The following is a 20,233-nucleotide window of genomic DNA, read 5'->3' as shown; positions in this document are numbered from 1 at the left end:
CATTTCTTCAAATTGTGTGTGCTAGCACTGAATACACTTAAACTTTATTGATAGCATATGTGTAAGGTGTAAACCACAGCAATAAGGCAAACACTCGTGTACCCACCGTCCAGTCTAAAGGCAGGACCTCCCTAGTCCTCGGAACACCTCCCTCCCAGGGGCTTCTTCCTAACTCTGTCTCCCTCCCGCTCACCTACGCCCCATAACCACTCTCCCGATTTGTTTGTTTACCATTCCTTTAAAATGTGAACACATGTGTTTGATTCCTTAATGTATCGTCTGGGGTACATTTTTTAAAACTTTTTTCTAAAGAATAGAACCATAACTGTATAGTTTCTTCTGTGACTTGCTTTTCTCCGACAGTATGTTCCTAAGATTCCTCTTTGTCAGTGTGCATAGCTGTCATTCATTTACTTGTAATTTTTTTTATCAGTTCTTCTGTCCGTGATCCCAAGACTGATTTCCTGCTTTTGGCTATTCTGAACAGTGCTGCTGTGACCGTTCTTATAACTGTCTCCCAGTGCAAGGAGATGCATTTTTTCCAATTCATCATTTTGACCAAATTGCCACCAAGATGGATTTGTTTTTGATGAAATTGCTTCTCATCAAATTTCCTGGAACCCCACGGCAGTGCTGGGGGAGGAGGCCTGGGGCTGGGGGGTGTGTCTGCAGCTTTGAGGGGAGGGAGAAACACCCTGACCTTGGGGCTGCTGGTCCCCCCCCAGTAAACGTAGCTGGGGTCTGGGCCTGGGGACACAGCATGGGGAGCCTTGGGGTTCCTGATATCCCCCAATTTCCCCCTTCTCCTTGTGCTTCCACTTGCCCACTCCTGCCACCTGCTGACCACCCCCTCTCCTCTCCAGAGGCATGTGCTTATCCTGCAGCATTGGTCAGCTCTCCACTCCAAACGCACTTGTGCTTTGACCCAAGGATAGACGCTGAGAGCGTGGGCGCTGGTGTCTTAGCCCTGTCACTCACCCGCTGTGTACTTCACCTCTCTAAGCCTCAGTTTTCTCATCTTTTTAATGGGGATAATTCCAGTACCTGCCTCCTGGGGTTGTTGTGAGGACTCAGGACACAATACAGATGCGGTACTCAGAGCCTTGCCTGGCACACAGCAGCCCCGTAACACGTGGCTGCTGGTACCACTGCTGTGCCCTCTCCCCTTCCCCCACCACCCACTCATTCACAGACTGACTGGGAGAGGCCTGAACCCTTCCCTTAGGGACCTCCCCCGTCCCCTCCTGAAAGGTCAGAACTTTGACAAGAGGCTGAGCTTTCTCTTCTAGGTACCTGCAAACCTTATGTCATTTGAGTAAGTCTCTGCAGGACTTAGCGTGACTTCAGAGGCCTCTGGGAGCCGGCCCGGGACTGGTGGCGAAGCACGTGTCTGGGGCACAGGCCTTTGGTGGGGTGCTGGGAGACTCAGAGTTGGACTCGAGAGGGGACGCGGCCGAGGCCTCACAGTCCAGAGGGCTCCACCGGTGCGGGGGTCCGCCTGCCGATGCCCAGCCACCCCCATGACCCCCGTTCTGCAGCACCACCTCACGGGGCCGCGATGGGTCCCCAGACTGTACAACCCGTCCTCCCTCCCTGGGCCCTCATCCGTCCACCAGCTGCTGCTGCGACCAGAGAGCATCCGTCCCACGTTGGGTCCCCAGTGCTTTCTCCTGCACAAAAGAGTGGACAGCGTCCCCCCGCACGAGGGCTCGAGGGAAGGGACAGGCGGGGACTGGCTCCAGCGTGCCGGGTCGCTCGCCCACAGGGCTGCCTCAGATTTTGTACAACCCCGAAGCGTCCTCTGCGTGTGCGTGCCCTGTCTGTGTGCGTGCAAGCGAGCGAGCGTGGACTCTCCGAGCAACATGCATTTTGGCACAAGACTCGTGACATCACACACTTCATTCTCTTTGAGGCCCTGCTTTAACCTTAAGCGATAGGCTGGTCCACCGAGGAAGGTCGGAGTGAGAGCCCAGATTCCTCCTGTGTTAAGGGTCCCTTGCATTCTTTTACTGTAAACAAACAATGCCTTAAATTGTGTCTTGTTTTCTGTTCCTATGGGTGCTATTCATCCGGAAGGCCTGCTCCCTGGGGCCCTGGGGCCCTTCCAGGCCTTGTTGCCGTCGGCTCTTCTGAGGCAAGACCCAGCTTCAGGACCGTGCACTGGGCCGGCACTGGCCTGCTTGCTTCCTCTCAGCCCCACCCCCACCCCGCAGGGTCCGAAGGCCCCCGCTCTTCTCACCCCTCCCCCGGCCCCCTGCTCTTCTCACCCCTCCCCCGGCCCCCGGGTCAGCATGGGAAGTCGTGACGCTTTCTGCCAGCTTCTCGAGGCCGCCTGCGCGCACGGTGACCTGACCGGCTGCTCAGAAGCTACTTTGCACCGACCCCTCCCCCCGAGCGAGGCTTTTGCTCCCATCCTCTCACCCCTTTGCCTCCACTGCCAGGGCAGGGCCACTGGGATTCTTGATTACACAGGGGAGCTGACTGACACTGAGGCCTTAAGCTCCCCCATTCTTGCCCCCAAACACAGTCACCAGCAAGTTCTCCATCATCCAAGTCCAAGGGCACAATTGTTGATGACCGCGGTGACGAGAGCAAAGCCCCGGGGAGGGGACGGTCCCAGCTCTGCTTTCGGCTGAGAACTCTTCAGGTGAACAATGTCCTTCACCTGTCACTCCCTGTCATCACTTTTAAGTGACTTTTATTTTGCACAAACACATTTCTATTTAAAGTAATGAATAAAAATTAGCTTTATGTATGGTAGCTTTATCACCATAGCTTCTCCCTTCAGCCCTTCCCCACCCTCTCTCCTTCCTTCTCCCTCCCTCCCTCTCTTTCCCCCTCTCTCTTTTTTTTTTTAACCTGGGTGTCCTAATTCTGAGAAGGAACCTCGTAATGATTTTCTGAAAGAGACTGAATTTCTGGGTCCTTGTTGCTATTGTGGTTTCAGAGCTCACACCGATCAGACACCAAACTACTCTTAAGAGTTTCTGGGCAAGATGCTTCAAAACAACATCTTAACCAGTAAACTGTAATAGTAGGTCGACTGAAGAACTCCCAAAGGACCCACCACTGTATTTTGATCAAACGGTGACCATTTTTCTGAAAATTCAGATGAATTGGTGAGGAAAGTAATTGTCATCAGGGTCTTCTTTTGTGGTTGACTCTTACTATGCTCCTTAACTAACCCTCCTTCAGAGCAAAATCTAGAATACTTTCATGCCAGGAGAAACTCCAGATGGTGAAATTGAGGCCAGCAAACCTTGGTCGGTGCTTCGCACGCCCGCCCTTCCTCCCGCAGCTGGGGTCGAACGCATGCACCTAATTCATACCAACAACTGCTCCAATTAGCATCTGGAGGCTGAATGAATACAGCAGACACTCCAAACATCTCTCACCAGAACCATGCAGTGTTAACGCTTTAACTTACATCGAATCTGATTCTACCTGTTAATTTCTTTCAAGTCTTAAGTTTGAAGGAAATTGCAAGACTACTTTCCTTGAATTTCTCTACTCTTCAAACTGTCCTGGTTTTTCTGACATGAAATTATAGAAGCCAATCCACAAACCTCAAAATTTCAGACTTACACGAAATCAGGTACTTTTCCTGCCCTTTACAGCGTTTCCTGGTCTTTACAAATGTTTTCCTCTGAGCCTAATTTTGAAATAGCACAACTGCAATTCTTTTCAAAGCGTCTAGTCTTCTCACTAAAATTGAGATTGATCCCATGTCCCCTCCCGGAAACATTCCTAGCTTGGATTCTCGTAGAACTGCTAAGAACCTTGAACTGACCAGAGGAGTCCTGCAGATGAGGCTGTAAGGCACGCACTTGGCTCTCTCCCAGCAGGGGCTCAGGGCCAAGCATGTGAGTTAAGCGCTGATTGTCTTTCCAGCGTTGGTTTGTCCCTCAAGCTGCAGGTGAGGAGGCCTGCAAGCCAGGGGCAGAGGGGAACAGGCACAAAACCCCAAAGGGGAAAGTCCCCGGGTGGATTCTGGCCCTGGAAGGTAGCATTTCTGGGTCTTGCTCTCTGACTAGCCGTGGTGCACAAATGTCTGTGAAAACATTGAAGGTGATGTGTCTTGCATGCATATGTTGTATCATTTTTTGTTAAGCAAAGAGATCATGGCGCCCCAGGATGAAAGTTATAGAATGCTGTCTACAGACTGTGGAGTAGGTAGCTGGTATCCTCATGATGCCACCACACAGCTCACTCTCCTCTCCCCGGGAGTAATTTTCACCCCTCTCCGTCCAACACGTTTTGTAACTCAAGGTCAGCCAAGTGCATTCTGACAACAGAAACGTCGTGGAGGATAGATTTGGTGGAAAGCAGTGGAAATATTGTTCTGAGCGTGCCCAGTGGGACAGTGTGGCCTCCCTTCCCTCCCTGAAGAAGCCTGCCCGTTCGTCACCCTGTCCCCTGTGGACCCTAAAGAGAAGACACTTGAAGGGATTCTGCTTATGAAAGAACCCACTCTCTCTTGCCAACTGAGTTTATAAAGTGTTTTTTCTTCCTACCAATATGGCCAGTGTTTCTTTCATCGTCTTCCTCCCACCTCCCAAGCCCAAGAAGCGTATCTTTTAGGGTGCCATTGTACAGGTGGAAAAATGGTCCATGAAAACGGGAAGTCATTCGCAAGCAGGGTCTGCTTTCATTCCACAGGCGGAGTCTAGAGCCCTGGATCCACGTTACTGTTGCTTAGAGCCAGGTGAACATTGCTCAAAACACAACCTAACTTATTTTTGTGACTTTCACGAATCACTTTAATCAGCCCCACATCATTCTGCATGTTGGGTGACTTCATGTTTTAAAAAGAAAAAAAAAAAAAAAAAAACTACAAGAGTCCCTCTGAAATAACAGATCCTCTGGGTGAAACCACCCCATTCATCCATTGACGCTCATCTCTTGTGAGTGCTTCCTGTGTTCCAGGCTCCACCCAGGATAGAAATGTCTGAGAACAAGACAAACCCAAGCCCTGCCCTCATGGAGCCGACCCCTCAACGAACAAATAATCTTCAACATGCCATTTTCCTCTCTCCCAGCAAGACCCTGCCTCCCTCCTAGCACAGGGTAGAAACCAGGTGCAGATTCCTCCAGAAAGGCTTCAAAAAGCTCAACAGACTGAATAGCCTTTGACTTGTGAGTCCAGTTGCTGTCCTAGTGACTGGTTGGCACAGAACAGCCAGGCACAGAGCTACGGCTGAACACAGTGAGGGCTCCTAGGTGGAACCAGAGGGTAGGGTCAGAATGCTCACAGTATTTACTTCAGAGGTGTTTTTGGTTTTAATTTCAATGTCAAAGACAAGTACAGCATGAGTGAGAGCTGCATTTTCTTGGGTGTCGAGAACTCGTCCCATGGGCCACCTCGGCGCTGGTGCTGCACGAGTGTGTACGCGCCACGGGCAGCCCCGAAACCCCTGCTCGCAGCAGCAGCGATGGATCATCTGTTGGTTCTATAACCACTCATCTCTTTATCCGTTTCTGAATGACCGTGACCGTTCAATAATGAAACAATAGTGATTAATTTGTTAGTATGGTATAATCTTCAATACGTTTTGTGCCAAAATGCATGGTTTTCCACTTAGCATTCAAAATGTTGCATAGAGAGTAGTTTTCAATTTCTTATGTATTATTCAAAGTAAGTTGAAAATCAGTTTTTACATTTTAATTTGTCTCTTGTTCAATCTGTTGCACTCTCCTGGGCTGTCGTTTTTCCCGGCAGACCCCCCGCATGCAGTTGTGTAAGGACTTTCCCTAATTCTTGTGAATTGTCTCATCCACGGTAACCACCGAACATCAGCCCTCTGTGGGATTCTTTCGAGTTTTGGTGAAGTATTTTGTTACCTCAGTCTTGTATCAAGTTGCTGTATTTTTCAGCTTGTAGACCGATAATCATTGTTTCACTAATTAAATAGTTTAGTGTAAACATTTTTGTTTACTTTGAAATTAAATGTGTTTTCCAATGAATAGTGCTCAATTTATTAAAGTCACGTGCGTTTATTTAGCCAACAGCTGCTGTGCCAGACACAGACGTGAAGGAGGTATGGGCGCTCAGCTAAGAGGTTACTAGAACACAAATGACATACAGGAGCAGTGCCCTCGGGGGGGACAGAGTCAGTGCTGTGGGCACTCCGGAGAGGCACCTGGGAGACTGGGAGAAGCTTTAGAGGGCAGGGGCATTTGGAGAGTCATTTCAGAGATCGCTGAGTAAAGGGTTTGGGGGAGCCGTGGGGTCCCGGTCTGAAAAGATGTGTTGAGGGGAGGTTCATGATGCTAGACAAAACCCAGAAACCCACTCTGGCTTGCTGAAGAGAAGAGGGGGCACTGTCTTACAAGGATTGTCCCATGGAAACCTGAGGGGAGGACGAAGGTGAAGTCTCAAGGGGCAGGAAGGAGAAATGGGAAGGCCCCTACATCTTTTCTCTCCCCTGCATTCTCCCTCCAGACTGGCTTCTCTGCTGGAATGGCCGGCAGTGAAGGAGCCCAGGCCTTCTGGGAAAGCACCTTGAAGTTATTGAGGGAGTGTGCACCAGGGGGTGACACGATCCAAGATGATCATGGGGACCCCTGGCTCCGCCTGCCTCAGCTTCCCAGCTAGTGCCTTCCAAAGCTGCAGTGGCCGATTCTCCAAGCTCAGGCTCTTGCACACACACTCCGCAGCCTCTGCTCCATCACCCCGGTTCCGGGCCAGTATGGCCACACCTCCCTAGCTATGACAAGCCCCGCTGGCTGAGGGGCCCTAGCTCACCTGCTCCTCACGACTTAGATGGTACAGTGACCCACAGCTTTACCCGGATGGGGTCGCTGCCCTCAGCCCCAGGGCAGTGTTCGAGGGCTGTGAGATGGATGCATCTGACGGTGCAGGAAAGTGATGAAGTCAAGACTTCAGCTCGCAACTGGTAGCCTGCAAAGCTCCAGCCCCTCAGCCTCACTGCCATAGGCACCACAAACAACACTTGGGGAAAGCAGTACCTCCTCTTGATGGATGGAGAGATCGGCGAGCTAACTAACGCAGACTCTACGGTACAATTCCTATTTCGCCTCGAGGGCCGGCATTATACCCAGGCATGTAGCCAGCAGGCCAGGGCCAGGGCACCCGCGTAGGTGAGGTGGAGTGGGCGGGGCCACATGCGGAGACGGTGCTGTGGGCGGGGACTGTCCGGGCTGGGTTGAGCAGGACTGGGAGCTTGAGCTTGGCCGGCACTGTCGAGGGGTAGAGAGGGGGCGCTTTGGAGAGAAAAAACAGGGCCTTGCCTATGGTTGGGGCACGGGGAAAGGCGGCCCTAAAAGAGAGGACGGTGCCACGTTAGAAAGGGCCGAGAGGTACTGAGATGTGGTGGACCGACTCTCTGAGGAGCCGACCCTTGGAGTGAGGGCGGAGGCCGCGCGCTAGAGCTCAGTAGTGGGAGGGTACGTGGGTGGGGCCTGGGTCGGTGCTGAGGGCTACGGAGCGGGAGAGGAGAGGGGCCGTGGACTGTACGGAGCTGAGGACGGGGTGGCATTTTAGGCTTGTGGGCCTAGCAGAAGTGCTGACAAGCCCGCACAGGGAACCCCGCGAGGTCTATGCGGGAGAGGCGTGGCTGGAGTGCGGAGCAGAGCTGGGATGGGGTCTGGACCTTGCTGAGCAGCACAGAGTGGGCGGGACTCAGCCTTTGGGCGGGTCTAGGGCGGGGCCTAGACCCCGCCGAGGGGCAAGGAGCGGCTGGAACGAAGTTCGGGGCGGAGCCAGGGCGGGGCCTAGGCCCGGCAGAGGCGCGCGGGGCGGGGCGTGGGCTGCGGCGCGCGAGCCGAGCGGCCCGCCGAGCCCCGCCGAGGCCCGAGCCCACCCGAGTGCGCCCGAGCCCGCGGCCCCCGCCCGGGGCGATGGAGCCAGAGCCCGGCGGGGCGGCCGCTGCGCTCCTGCGGCAGAAGAGGGCGGCGCTGCGGCGCAGGGGGTGCAGCTTCGAGAGCCCCAGGTACAGCGGCCGGGGAGGGGTGCGGCCGGGAGGGGCGAAAGTGGGGAGCCGGCCACGTGGGGGGGTGGCCGTCTGAGGGGACCGAGGGCCGCGAGGTCGCGGCGGGGGGAGGGGTCTCGGCTGGGGTGGTGGTCTGAAGACATCGGGCGAGGAGCCTGAGCGCAGCGGCCGGGAGTCGAAGGGGGCTGGGCTGTCCGAGCGGCAGGTGCGGGAGGGGGTTGCCCCAGAGAAGCACCTGACGAGAGTCGGGAATCCAGACCCGACGAGACGCCCCGAAAACGTCGGTCCCTTGTCAGGCCCCGAGCAAAGCCGTGCCTCTAGGCGGATTTCGGGCTGAGGAGAATTTGCCCTGCCGGCCTCTTGTAAATGCTCAAGGACAAGGTCGGGAAATAGCCCCCCTAAAGTCCAAGGGAGGTAGGTCTCCCTCCCCGGGGAGTCCCTCTGAGCTGCTCCAGGACCCAGGCCAGCTCCAGCCTTCCTAGCCTGGCTCCCCAGGTAACGCACACCTGCAGCCTCATGGCCCTGCCCATCCTGGCCGGTGGCCCCCGACATGCCCGGCCCCTCCTGCTCCTGTGACCCGCCGATGCCTTTCCTCTGCCAGGGGTGCCCGTGCCCCTCCCGCCCTCTTCCTTTGGCTTGGGGAGCTCGCCTGATGTGTCCGGGTCCTTCTCCCTGGAACCTTGCCCAGAAGACACGCCCTCCCCCAACGTGCTCGGTGGCGCTCCCTCTGCTCGGCGAGATTCCTTCCCTCAGAGGGCATTTCCTTAACTTGGAGTGTCTTCTCCCGCTCCAACGTCGCTGAAGTGGGCCCTCCCATTTTTCAGTCCCTGGTCCCTTCTAGAATACTCCAGCAGCCCCCCAACTACACTTCCTGTCTTTATTCTTCCACGTCTCAAATCCACATTCTCATTGGCCGCTGGAAGAGTCTTACTGCAGTGTCCACTGTGCCCCTCCCATGCCTGACAGCCCCTCCGCCCTCCCAGGAGCTCTCCATCTCCCAGGGCCGCGACGGGGACTGGGGCAGAGGAAGGGGAGAAAGATAGGAAGTGGGACTCTGGCCCTCCCTGTGGCAGAAAAGAGGGTTCGATTGCTAGGATAAAAACCAGGACCCTTAATATGAGATGCCAGGCCCTTGTCACCTCACTTCACCCTTGGTGCTCCAGCAGTACCAGATGAGAGTATAAGCGTCCTGAGGACAGGGACCATAGCTGTTCACTGCTCTGTCCTCGGAGGCTGGCTCAGGCCTGGCCCATCACAGGCAGTTACTATCTCTTGAGAAATAAATGCCTGACGAGCTGGTAATTATTCCCTTATGCTGTGCTATCTCTCATCTGTGCCTTTACTCATACCATGCTCTTTTCTCTACTGAGAATAGTCTTGTCTTTACTTTTTGGGTAACGCCGACCCCTCCTCTGGGAAGTCTTCCCTGAACCCCGGCCTGAGCTCTGTGCTATATCAACAATCTACACATTGACTGCTAGTCCACACACCACTGTGTCTAATTACCCGGATAACACCTCTCCCCCGCTAGACTGGGAGCACCAGGCAAATATGGTCTCTGCCCTTCTGATGCTTACACTCTTGTTGCTGGAGCATGAAGGATGGAAAGTGCACCAAGAGATGAGGCTGAAGAGATGAGTCAAAAGCTGGATCCAGGCCTGAGGCAGAATGTTTAGAGCAGCACTGTCCAATAGAACTTGCTGTGATAGTGGAGGCATTCTACAGCCCATCCTGTCAGATACTGTAACCACTAGCCGCCTGTGGGTATTGAGCTCTTGAAATATGGCTCATGCAACTAAGGAAATGAATTTTAAATTTTATTTAACTTTAATTTAAATAGCCACATATGACTAATGTTTCCAATATTGCACAGCACTGGTTTAGAAAATTTCTCTCTTCCTCTGAACTCTCACTTTTACCACCTGCTCCTTTGTCTTCATGATGTTACACGTGAAAGACTAAATGACTTCTTGGCTTCCAAAGATGTTTCCCTCTATTTAACACTCCATGATATTATTATATAAACCATAGAAATAATGATTACCATTTCTGTGATTATAAAAATAATTTGTTTGTTGGGAGACAATGTATTTAACCCATTCTTTATTATTGTACATGCAGTTTATTACCAGTTTCTTACTCATACTAAAGACACATTGAATCCATGTACATTAGTCTGTGTATGAGTCTGTAAGAGGTAATCATCTCCTTAAGATAAATTCATAGAAGTGGTAGAGATTATTGGATCCCAGAAAATGAACATTTTAAAGGCTTTTGAAGCATAAGGCCGAATTGCCCACCAGAAGGTTGTGCCAGTTTATAGTTCTCCCAAGAGCATATAAACGTGCCTGTTTTTTCTCATCCTCACTGCTAGGCATTATCATTTATAAACATTTGCTAAAGTGATACCTTGTTTTAATTTGAATTTCCATGCTTAGTAGTGAAGTGAAACTTTTTTCTCACATTTATTCATAATTTGTATTTCTTTCATTCATTCTTTTCTTTCATTCATTTCATTCATTTCTTTCAAATGAAATACATATAATGTACTTTGTCCATTTTTCCTTTGGAATATTTATCTTTTCCTTATTGAATTGAAGCACTTTTTATTTATTAAGGGAATTATGTTTTTTTGTCAAAAATGTAGGAATTTTTTTTCAGCTACTTTAATTTGTTTTTAATAGATCTTTATTGGAGTATAATTGCTTCACAATACTGTGTTAGTTTCTGTTGCACAACAAAGCGAAGCAGCCATACGCATACACATGTCCCCATATCGCCTCCCTCTTGAGCCTCCCTCCCATCCGCCCTATCCCATCCTCTAGGTCATCGCAAAGCAATGAGCTGATCTCCCTGTGCTATGCTGCTGCTTCCCGCCAGCCAACTATTTTACATTCCGTAGTGTATGTATGTCGATGCTACTCTCACTTTGCCCCAGCTTCGCCCTCTCACCTCATGTCAAGTCCATTTTCTATGTCTACCTCTTTATTCCTGCCCTGCAACCAAGTTCATCAGTATCTTTTTTTTTTTTTTTTAGATTCCACATATATTCGTTTGCATACAGTATTTGCTTTTCTCTTTCTGACTTACTTCACTCTGTATGATAGACTCTAGGTCCATCCACCTCACTACAAATAACTCAATTTTTTTTCTCTTTATGGCTGAGTAATATTCCATTGTATATATGTGCCACATCTTCTTTATCCATTCATCTGTTGATGGACACTTAGGTTGCTTCCATGTCCTGGCTATTGTAAATAGTCCTGCAATGAACATTGTGGTACATGTCTCTTTTTGAATTATGGTTTTCTCAGGGTATATGCCCCAGTGGTGGAATTGCTGAGTCATATGGTAGTTCTGTTTTTAGTTTTTTAAGGAACGTCCATACTGTTTTCCGTAGTGGTTGTATCAATTTACATTCCCACCAGCAGTGCAGGAGGGTTCTCTTTTCACCACACCCTTACCAGCATTTATTGTTTCTAGATTTTTTGATAATGGCCATTCTGACTGGCGTGAGGTGATACCTCATTGTAGTTTTGATTTGCATTTCTCTAATAATTAGTGATGTTGAGCATCTTTTCATGTGCCTCTTGGCCATCTGTATGTCTTCCTTGGTGAAATGTCTATTTAGGTCTTCCACCCATGTTTTAACTGGATTGTTTGTTTTTTTGACATTGAGCTCCATGAGCTGTTTGTATATTTGGAGATTAATCTTGTTTATGGTTTCCTTTGCTGTGCAAAAGCTTTTAAATTTAATTAAGTCCCGTTTGTTTATTCTTGTTTTTATTTCTGTTACTCTAGGAGGTAGCTCAAAAAAGATCTTGCTGTGGTTTATGTCAAAGAGTGTTTTTCCTATGTTTTCCTCTAAGAGTTTTATAGTGCCTGGTGTTACATTTAAGTCTTTAATCCATTTGGAGTTTATTTTTGTGTATGGTGTTAGGGAGTGTTCTAATTTCATTCTTTTACATGTAGCTGTCCAGTTTTCCCAGCACCACCTATTGAAGAGGCTGCCTTTTCTCCATTGTATGTTCTTGCCTCCTTTGTCATAAATTAGGTGCCCGTATGTGTGTGGGTTTTTCTCTGGGCATTCTACCTTGTACCATTGATCTATATTTCTGTTTTTGTACCAGTACCATACTGTCTTGATTACTGTAGCTTTGTGGTATAGTTTGAAGTCAGGGAGCCTGATTCCTCCAACTCTGTTTCTCTTTTTCAAGATTGCTTTGGCTATTCGGGGTCTTTTGTGTTTCCGTACGAACTGTAAAATTTTTTGTTCTAATTCTGTGAAGAATGCCACTGATAGTTTGATAGGGATTGCATTGAATCTGTAGATTGCTTTGGGTAATATAGTCATTTTCACAATATTGATTCTTCCAATCCAAGAACATGGTATATATCTCCATCTGTTTATGTCATCTTTGATTTCTTTCATCAGTGTTTTATACTTTTCTGAGTACAAGTCTTTCGCCTCCTTAGGCAGGTTTATTCCTAGGTATTTTATTCTTTTTGTTGCAATGGTAAATAGGAGTGTTTCCTTAGGTTTTCTCTCTGATTTTTTGTTGTTGGTTTATAGGAATGCCAGAGATTTCTGTGCATTAATTTTGTATCCTCCAATCTTACCAAATTCATTGATTAGTTCTAGTAGTTTTCTGGTGGCATCTTTAGGATTTTCTATGTATAGTGTCATGTCATCAGTAAACAGTGACAGTTTTACTTCTTTTCCAATTTGTATTCCTTTTATTTCTTTTTCTTCTCTGATTGCCGTGACTAGGACTTCCAAAACTATGTTGAATGAAAGTGGCGAGAGTGAGCATCATTGTCTTGTTCCTGATCTTAGTGGAAATGCTTTCATTTTTTCACCATTGAGTATGATGCTTGCTGTGGGTTTGTCATATATGGCCTTTATAATGTTGACGTAGGTTCCCTCTATGCCCATTTTCTGGAGAGTTTTTATCTTAAATGGGTGTTGAATTTTGTCAAAAGCTTTTTCTGCATCTATTGAGATGATCATACGGTTTTTATTCCTTAATTTGTTAATGTGGTGTATCACATTGATTGATTTGCATATATTGAAGAATCCTTGCATCCCTGGGATAAATCATGGTGTATGATCCTTTTAATGTGCTGTTGGATTCTGTTTGCTAGTATTTTGTTTAGGATTTTTGCATCTATGTTCATCAGAGATATTGTCCTGTAGTTTTCTTTTTCTGTAACAACTTTTTCTGGTTTTGGTATCAGGGTGATGGCGGCCTCGTAGAATGAGTTTGGGAGTGTTCCTCCCTCTGCTATATTTTGGAAGAGTTTGAGAAGGATCAGTGTTAGCTCGTCTTTAAATGTTTGATAGAATTCTCCTGTGAAGCCATCTGGTCCTGGACTTTTGTTTGCTAGAAGATTTTTAATTACGGTTTCAATTTCATTACCTGTGATAGGTCTGTTTATATTTTCTAATTCTTGGTGTTTCAGTCTTGGAAAATTGTACCTTTCCAAGAATTTGTCCATTTCTTCCTGGTTGTCTGTTTTACTGACATATAGTTGTTTGTAGTAGTCTCTTAAAATCCTTTGTACTTCTGCAGTGTCAGTTGTGATTTCTCCTTTTTCATTTCTATTTTTATTGGTTTGCGTCCTCTCCCTTTTTTTCTTGATGAGTCTGGCTAAGGGTTTATCAATTTTGTTTATCTTCTCAAAGAACCAGCTTTTAGTTTTATTGATCTCTGCTATTGTTTTCTTCATTTCTATTTCCTTTATTTAGCTCTGATCTTTATGATTTCTTTCATTCTACTGACTTTGGGTTTTCTTTGTTGTTCTTTTCTAGTTGTTTTAAGTGTAGGTTTAGTTTGTTTATTTGAGATGTTTCTTGAGGTGAGATTGTATTGCTATAAACTACCCTCTTAGAACTGCTTTTGCTGCATCCCATAGGTTTGGGGTCATCGTGTTTTCATTGTCATTTGTTTCTATGTATTTTTAAATATTTTCTTTGATTTATCCAGTGATCTCTTGGTTATTTAGTAGTGCACTGTTTAACCTCCATGTATTTTTTTTTTTTTTACAGTTTTTTTTTTCCTGTAACTGATTTCCAATCTCATAGCATTGTGGTCAGAAAAGATGCTTGATACGACTTCAGCGTTCTTAAATTTTCCAAGGCTTGATTTGTGACTCAAGATGTGATCTATCCTAGAGAATGTTCCATTTGCCCTTGAGAAGAAAGTGTATTCTGCCACTTTCGGGTGGAATGTTCTATAAGTATCAATTAGATCTGTCTGGTCTATTGTGTCATTTAAAGCTTGTGTTTCCTTATTTATTTTCTGTTTGGATGATCCGTCCATTGGTGTAAGTGGGGTGTTAACATCCCCTACTATTATTGTGTTACTGTCGATTTCTCCTTTCATGGTTGTTAGCCTTTGCCTTATGTATTGACTCCTATGCTGTGTGCATAAACATTTATAATTGTTATATCTTCTTCTTGGATTGATCCTTTGATCATTATGTAGTGTCCCTCCTTATCTCTTGTAACAGTCTTTATTTTAAAGTCTATTTTATCTGATACAAGTATTGCTACTCCAACTTTCTTTTGATTTCCATTTGCATGGAATATCTTTTTCTATCCCTTCACTTTCAGTCTGTATGTGTCCCTAGGTCTGAAGTGGGTCTCTTGTAGACAGCATATATATGGGTCTTGTTTTTGTACCCATTCAGCCAGTCTGTGGTTTTTGGTTGGGGCATTTAATCCATTTACAAGGTTATTATCGATATTTATGTTCCTATTACCATTTTCTTAATTGTTTTGGGTTTGTTTTTGTGGGTCTTTTCCTTCTCTTGTGTTTCCAGTCTAGAGAAGTTCCTTTAGCATTTGTTGTAGAGCTGGTTTGGTGGTGCTGAATTCTCTTAGCTTTTGCTTGTCTGAAAAGCTTTTGACTTCTCCATTGAATCTGAATGAGATCCTTTCTGGGTAGAGTAATCTTGGTTGTAGGTTCTTCTCTTTCATCACTTTAAGTATATCCTGCCACTCCCTTCTGGCCTGCAGAGTTTCTGCTGAAAAATCAGCTGATAACTTTATGGGGATTCCTTTGTATGTTATTTTTTGGTTTTCCCTTCTCCTTTTAATATTTTTTCCTTGAATTTAATTTTTGTTAGTTTGATTAATATGTGTCTTGGTGTGTTTTTCCTAGGACTTGTCCTGTATGGGACTCTCTGTGCTTCCTGGACTTGGGTGACTATTTCCTTTCCCATGTTAGGGAAGTTTTCTACTATAATCTCTTCAAATATTTTCTCAGACCCTTTCTTTTTCTCTTCTTCTTCTGGGACCCCTATAATTCGAATGTTGGTGCGTTTAGTGTTGTCCCAGTGGTCTCTGAGATTGTCTTCAGTTCTTTTCATTCTTTTTTCTTTATTCTGCTCCTCGGCTGTTATTTCCACCATTTTGTCTTCCAGCTCACTTATTCGTTCTTCTGCTTCATTTATTCTGTTATTGATTCCTTCTAGTGTATTTTTCATTTCAGTTATTGTGTTGTTCATCTCTGTTTGTTTGTTCTTTAGTTCTTCCAGATCTTTTTAAACATTTCTTGTATTTTCTCAATTCGTGCCTCCATTCTGTTTCCGAGATTCTGGATCATCTTTACTATCATTACTCTGAATTTTTTTTCAGGTAGATTGCCTATTTCCTCTTTATCTATTTGGTTTGTAGGTTTTTACCTTGCTCCTTCATGTGTGACATAATTTTTTGCAAGGTTTGGGTGGTGGGCGGGGCCTATGCTTAGGACCCACGGGGTTGGAAAAGGCCCTGGAGACTGTGGGGGGTGGGTCTTAGGCTCAAGGAACAGAAGGGGCCTGGTCTCAGAGGACAGGGGACCTCACCTGGGAGCCAGCAGGCTCCTTGGGCTCAAGTGGGAAGGGCAAATGCACTCTTCTCCTCTCCTGCTCCTCTGGCCTGGGCGGGCCCCTCACACCTGCCTCTCCTGATCTCCCCAGCCTCAGGTGTGCAGATCCTGTCTGGCGTCCACTTCTCCTCCCCACTCAGTCCCCCTGTGTCCTACCAGTTCACTTTGGGGTTCTTCCCGTCTCCTTGGATGTCAGTTTCCCACCAGCGGCTGGCAGGCACCCTATGTGGGGAGATGCTAACTCCACGTCTTCCCACACCGCCATCTTGACTCCGCCTTCTGTAGCAAATATTTTTTGCACTTCATTATTTGCCTTTTAACTTTCTTTATGGTGTTTTTTTGATAGACTTTATTATCATTTTTTTAAAGTTTAGTCAAATCTACTAATTTATTCCTCCTGTTTATGCTTAGTTAGAAAAGGCCTCCCTGACTTAAAAAGATAAATGTTCATCTACAGTTTCTCCTAATGTTTCTGATGCTTTTTAAAAAATTACCTCTTTAATCCATTAATCCAAATCATCTCACTTTTAAGTGAGAAATATGAAGAGCTGTCTTGTATTGGCCTGACATCGTGGACTTTTAGGGCCAAAGAAGAACAGTCACCTGTGAAACATCTTAACCATACAAGTGTGTGGGTCCCTTCTCCAGGCCTATTGTTCCAGAAAGTCCAGGGTGGTAATGTGGCATGGGATGCAGGTGATTGTGATGGACAGCCAGGGGAGAGAGCCTTGGCCTAGTTTGTGTGCGTGTCGCCACATTCGCCTCCCTTACTCCAAAAGTACTCCACTACTTCTCATTTCCTATTGTGTCAAGTTTAAATGCTGCTGCCTTGTGTTTAGGGCCTTTCAGTAAATATGGTTTAACCATATTTACTCAATCATCTTGGTGACATCAAGGCAAAAAAGGCATTATTTCAGGATGGCAGCTGCCTTTGCTGACTATCCTGTATCACAGTGGTCCCCAACCTTTTTGGCACCAGGGACCAGTTTTGTGGAAGACCATTTTTCCACGGACCAGGGTTGGGGCGGATGGTTCGGGTGGTAATGCAAGCGACGGGGAGTGGCAGATGAAGCCTCGCTCGCTCACCCGCCGCTCGCCTCCCGCTGTGCGGCCCGCTTCCTAACAGGTTGGGGACCGAAACCAGTCTGCGGCCTGGGAGTTGGGGACCAGCGCTGTACCAGCTCTGACAGCTGGCGGGCAGACGCAACACATAATGAACACAAAGGAGCAAGGCGGGGGCCAGGCAAGAGGCCTCCGAGCAGGTGGCAGTGAGGAGGACTAGCTGGGAAAGCCGGAGGCCGTAGGGCCAGATGCTGATGCTGCGAAGCCGCTTGCCCTAGATGTGTTTGTCCTCATTTTGTAGGAAGGTGTATCGGGCTGTGTTCAAGAACAAAGGCTTTGGAGTGACACAGACCTGGGCTCAGGTTTCTGACTTTTCGCTTGCTGTGTGTGTGGCCTTGGACAAGTTGATTAACCCCTCTGAGCCTTGGTTAACTCATTTGTAAAGTGACAGTAACATCGCTCTCACAATACTGATGTGAGCTTTAAGTGAACTGATTTGTGCAAGTGCTAAAAACAGTGTCTGGCACAAAGCATTCCTAAATCATAACTGTTATGGACAAAAATGATTAACGTTTATGTGAAGGTTCTCAACCTTTCCCTTCCCGTGCCTCATTAAAATTCTAGCTTTTCCCATTCAGGTTTTCCTCCTCCCCTGCCCTCAGAGCAAGGTCCTGCCTTGCTTTTTTGTAGTTTTTTGAGCTGTAGATTTAGGAAAAGAGGGATTGAGGCAAAGGACGATAGGTCCACAGGGCACTGGTTAGGACTGCCTGAACAAAAACCTGTAGGGGGTGCAGAAACAACTACTTTGTCTGAGTGTGGCTAATAGGTTTCCCTGTTGTTTTTGTTGCTCTAAGATATATTTTAAGAAATATATCTGTTATCTTTTGTGACTTTGTGATGAACCTGAGTTATTTTAAAGTACTCCTGTCTCGCTGAGCTGTGTCATTTTGGCCGCAACACTTCATGGAGCCAGACCACATGTGAACCAAAGCATTAACAGGGTTACGTAGTAGGACTGGATTTGCAGCGTAAATCCTCAAGATCAAAGAATCTCAACATTGAATGGGACTTTAGGCATCTCTTAGGTCAGCCTCTCCGACAGTGGTACTGAAAGTGTGGTCCCCAGATCAGCAGCAGCAGCATTACCTGGGAACTTGTTCGAAATCCAAATATTCAAGCCCAGCCCTAAATTTACTCAATCAGAATCTCTGGGGATGGGGGCTTAGGGAACTGTGTTTGAGAACCAGTGCTCTCAAGTCTAATACAGTGGTTCTCAAACCTGACATATATGAGAATCACCAGGAGGGCTTCTTAAGACCGTTTTCTGCCCCTCCCCCACCCACCCCAAGATTCTGATTTCCTAGGTCAGGGTGGGTCTATGAATTGTATTTCTAACAAGCTCACAAGTAATGCCAGTACTGCTGGCTCAGGGACATATTTTGAAAACCACTCCTCTAGGGTAATACAGGAATCTTTTCTACAACAACACTTGCAGCTGGTCATCCAACTTCTGCTTATTACATCTAAGGTCAGGGAACCCACTACTGCAAGCCTTTTCGTTATTGGGCAACTCTCTTATCTTTCCCTAATAGGGAAGTCAAGTCTTGCCTCATTATACTTACCAGCCCTCATTCATAATTCTGCTTTCATAGCCACTTGCAGTCGGCAATGCCTGTGGCTCTGATGCCAGGTGAAAAGTGGTGGCTTGGATTGTGGTCAAGTGATTTCTACTCCTGGCTACCCAGTTGTAATCACCATTGAACAGTTCTCCTTCAGCTACAAGCAGGACTAGTAACACATTGCACCTTTTCTGATTAGTGCCTTACCAGTTGTTAAAATTTTTTTAAAGATTATCAAAGGCTATGAATGGCAAGCAGAGGAGAATCATCGGTTCATGCAACTGCAGGATGCTGGGGGAGACCAAGCTTTAGGAGAGGATAGATCCAGGTGCTCAAAGAATGTCATCAGTAATCTTTCTTCATTTTCTGGGTTGACCTTATCCTCAAGGTCTTTCCTCTTGGAGGCGAAGAAAATGAATGAGTCCAGGATTACTTTATATCAGTGGACAATCCCAGCAGAAAGATATTACCTCTTTCTCAAAGGTTCTAGAGCACGTCCCAGGCTTGACATTCATTGGATCTCTTGGGTTCTCTGCTCATCTGTTCATTTTGGCCAGAAGGGGGTAAAACATGCTAATTGGCTGGGCCTGGGTCATGTGCCCAACCCAGAACTGAGGGGTTAGATCACTTCATAGAGACCACAAGGAAGTGATTCCCCAAAGGAAAAATCATAGTACTATTCCCAGAAGAAGGGGAATGGATCCTGGATTGCCCCCCTGCCCCAAAAAAGTGCCATTAAATTTGGGAAGCTTTCCAAATTATAGATACCCAGATGTCACCCTAGACTCACAGAATGGGATTTCTGCATTTTTTAGTACTCATTGTAAAAGACTACCTTAGTAGAGTGGTTAAATTATGCTTACTATGTTTAGCCACAGGGAGGGAAGAGCCCTACATAGACAGAAGATTTTGAATTACAAATGGAAAACATATTTTCCACTTTCCCAGATATTGCTTCCTACATAGCGGCTTCCTTATTAGTAATGCATATAACCCACGCCTTGTGAGAATAAATTTGATGCCAAGACAAATGCTTTCGTGTTCCTAAAGATGGCTTTCCAGGCCAAGACAGAATCAGAAAAGAACAGTTATCCATTATGCATTTGGTTGCTTTCTTTTCTTCTTCCTTATGTTTCTCCTGACTCTTAGATTCTTAGATTTTTTTTTTTCTTTCTTGTTTTTTTTTTTCAGGAGACTTTTTTCCCCCGATGCTTGTAAACAAGCATTTTAATGTGAGCTGTTTTCACAGCCTTTGTCCCTCTATATTATGTCATTATTCTTTTTGTGTGTGTCATGCCCTTAAGTATTTAATCACAAATAGATCTGCAGCTGTCAATTTTCTTTTGGAAAAACGGCAGTCTTCCTGAGAAAGGCTGTTGGGAGCTGTCTTGTATCGGGCTGACATAATGGACTCTTAGGGCCAACAGAGAAAATTAATTTTCATATTATGTCTAAGAGAAGGGAAAAAAACAACTTTTATTATTCACTAAGAGTTTAAGTTAATACAAACCAGATTCCTTTCTTGGAGGAAGACAATAGTCAAATTAATTTTGCTTTAGAAGGTTAATATGAGAAATTATATTTGGTTGTCTGGTTTCCAGAGCTGAAGATCTGAAGAGATGAAGTCTGACAAACCATGCTGTAGGAAAATCAGATTTGGCCTGCACAGTGAGACTCACTGCTGGTTTTCCTGGGGAAAAAAATTTTACAGCAGCATGCAAGTGTA

At 46.5% G+C, this 20,233-nt stretch overlaps 2 protein-coding genes across 21 annotated transcripts in view; both read left to right on the top strand.

Moving 5' to 3' along the window:
• RALGPS1 (Ral GEF with PH domain and SH3 binding motif 1) overlaps nucleotides 1–2,032 on the top strand; it is a 294,874-nt gene extending 292,842 nt beyond the window's left edge. For 10 of the 20 annotated variants that reach the window (XM_067040706.1, XM_067040698.1, XM_067040710.1 and 7 more), the window contains one exon: nucleotides 1,290–2,032. In XM_067040706.1, coding sequence (XP_066896807.1) covers nucleotides 1,290–1,319 — 30 coding nt within the window. In that variant the 3' untranslated portion in view covers nucleotides 1,320–2,032. Of the gene's footprint in view, nucleotides 1–433 lie in introns of all 20 variants that reach the window. The other 10 variants (XM_067040694.1, XM_067040693.1, XM_067040703.1 and 7 more) reach the window with 2 other exon arrangements.
• Nucleotides 2,033–7,807: 5,775 nt separating this feature from the next.
• The window catches only part of GARNL3 (GTPase activating Rap/RanGAP domain like 3), a 151,003-nt gene continuing 138,577 nt past the window's right edge, over nucleotides 7,808–20,233 (top strand). The window contains exon 1 of the mRNA XM_059073186.2: nucleotides 7,808–7,952. Coding sequence (XP_058929169.2) covers nucleotides 7,861–7,952 — 92 coding nt within the window. The 5' untranslated portion in view covers nucleotides 7,808–7,860. The remainder of the gene's footprint in view (nucleotides 7,953–20,233) is intronic.

The sequence above is a fragment of the Kogia breviceps genome, chromosome 8 (assembly GCF_026419965.1).
Source record: "Kogia breviceps isolate mKogBre1 chromosome 8, mKogBre1 haplotype 1, whole genome shotgun sequence".
Lineage (NCBI taxonomy): Eukaryota > Metazoa > Chordata > Mammalia > Artiodactyla > Physeteridae > Kogia > Kogia breviceps.
This window is presented reverse-complemented; position numbering and strand designations above follow the sequence as displayed.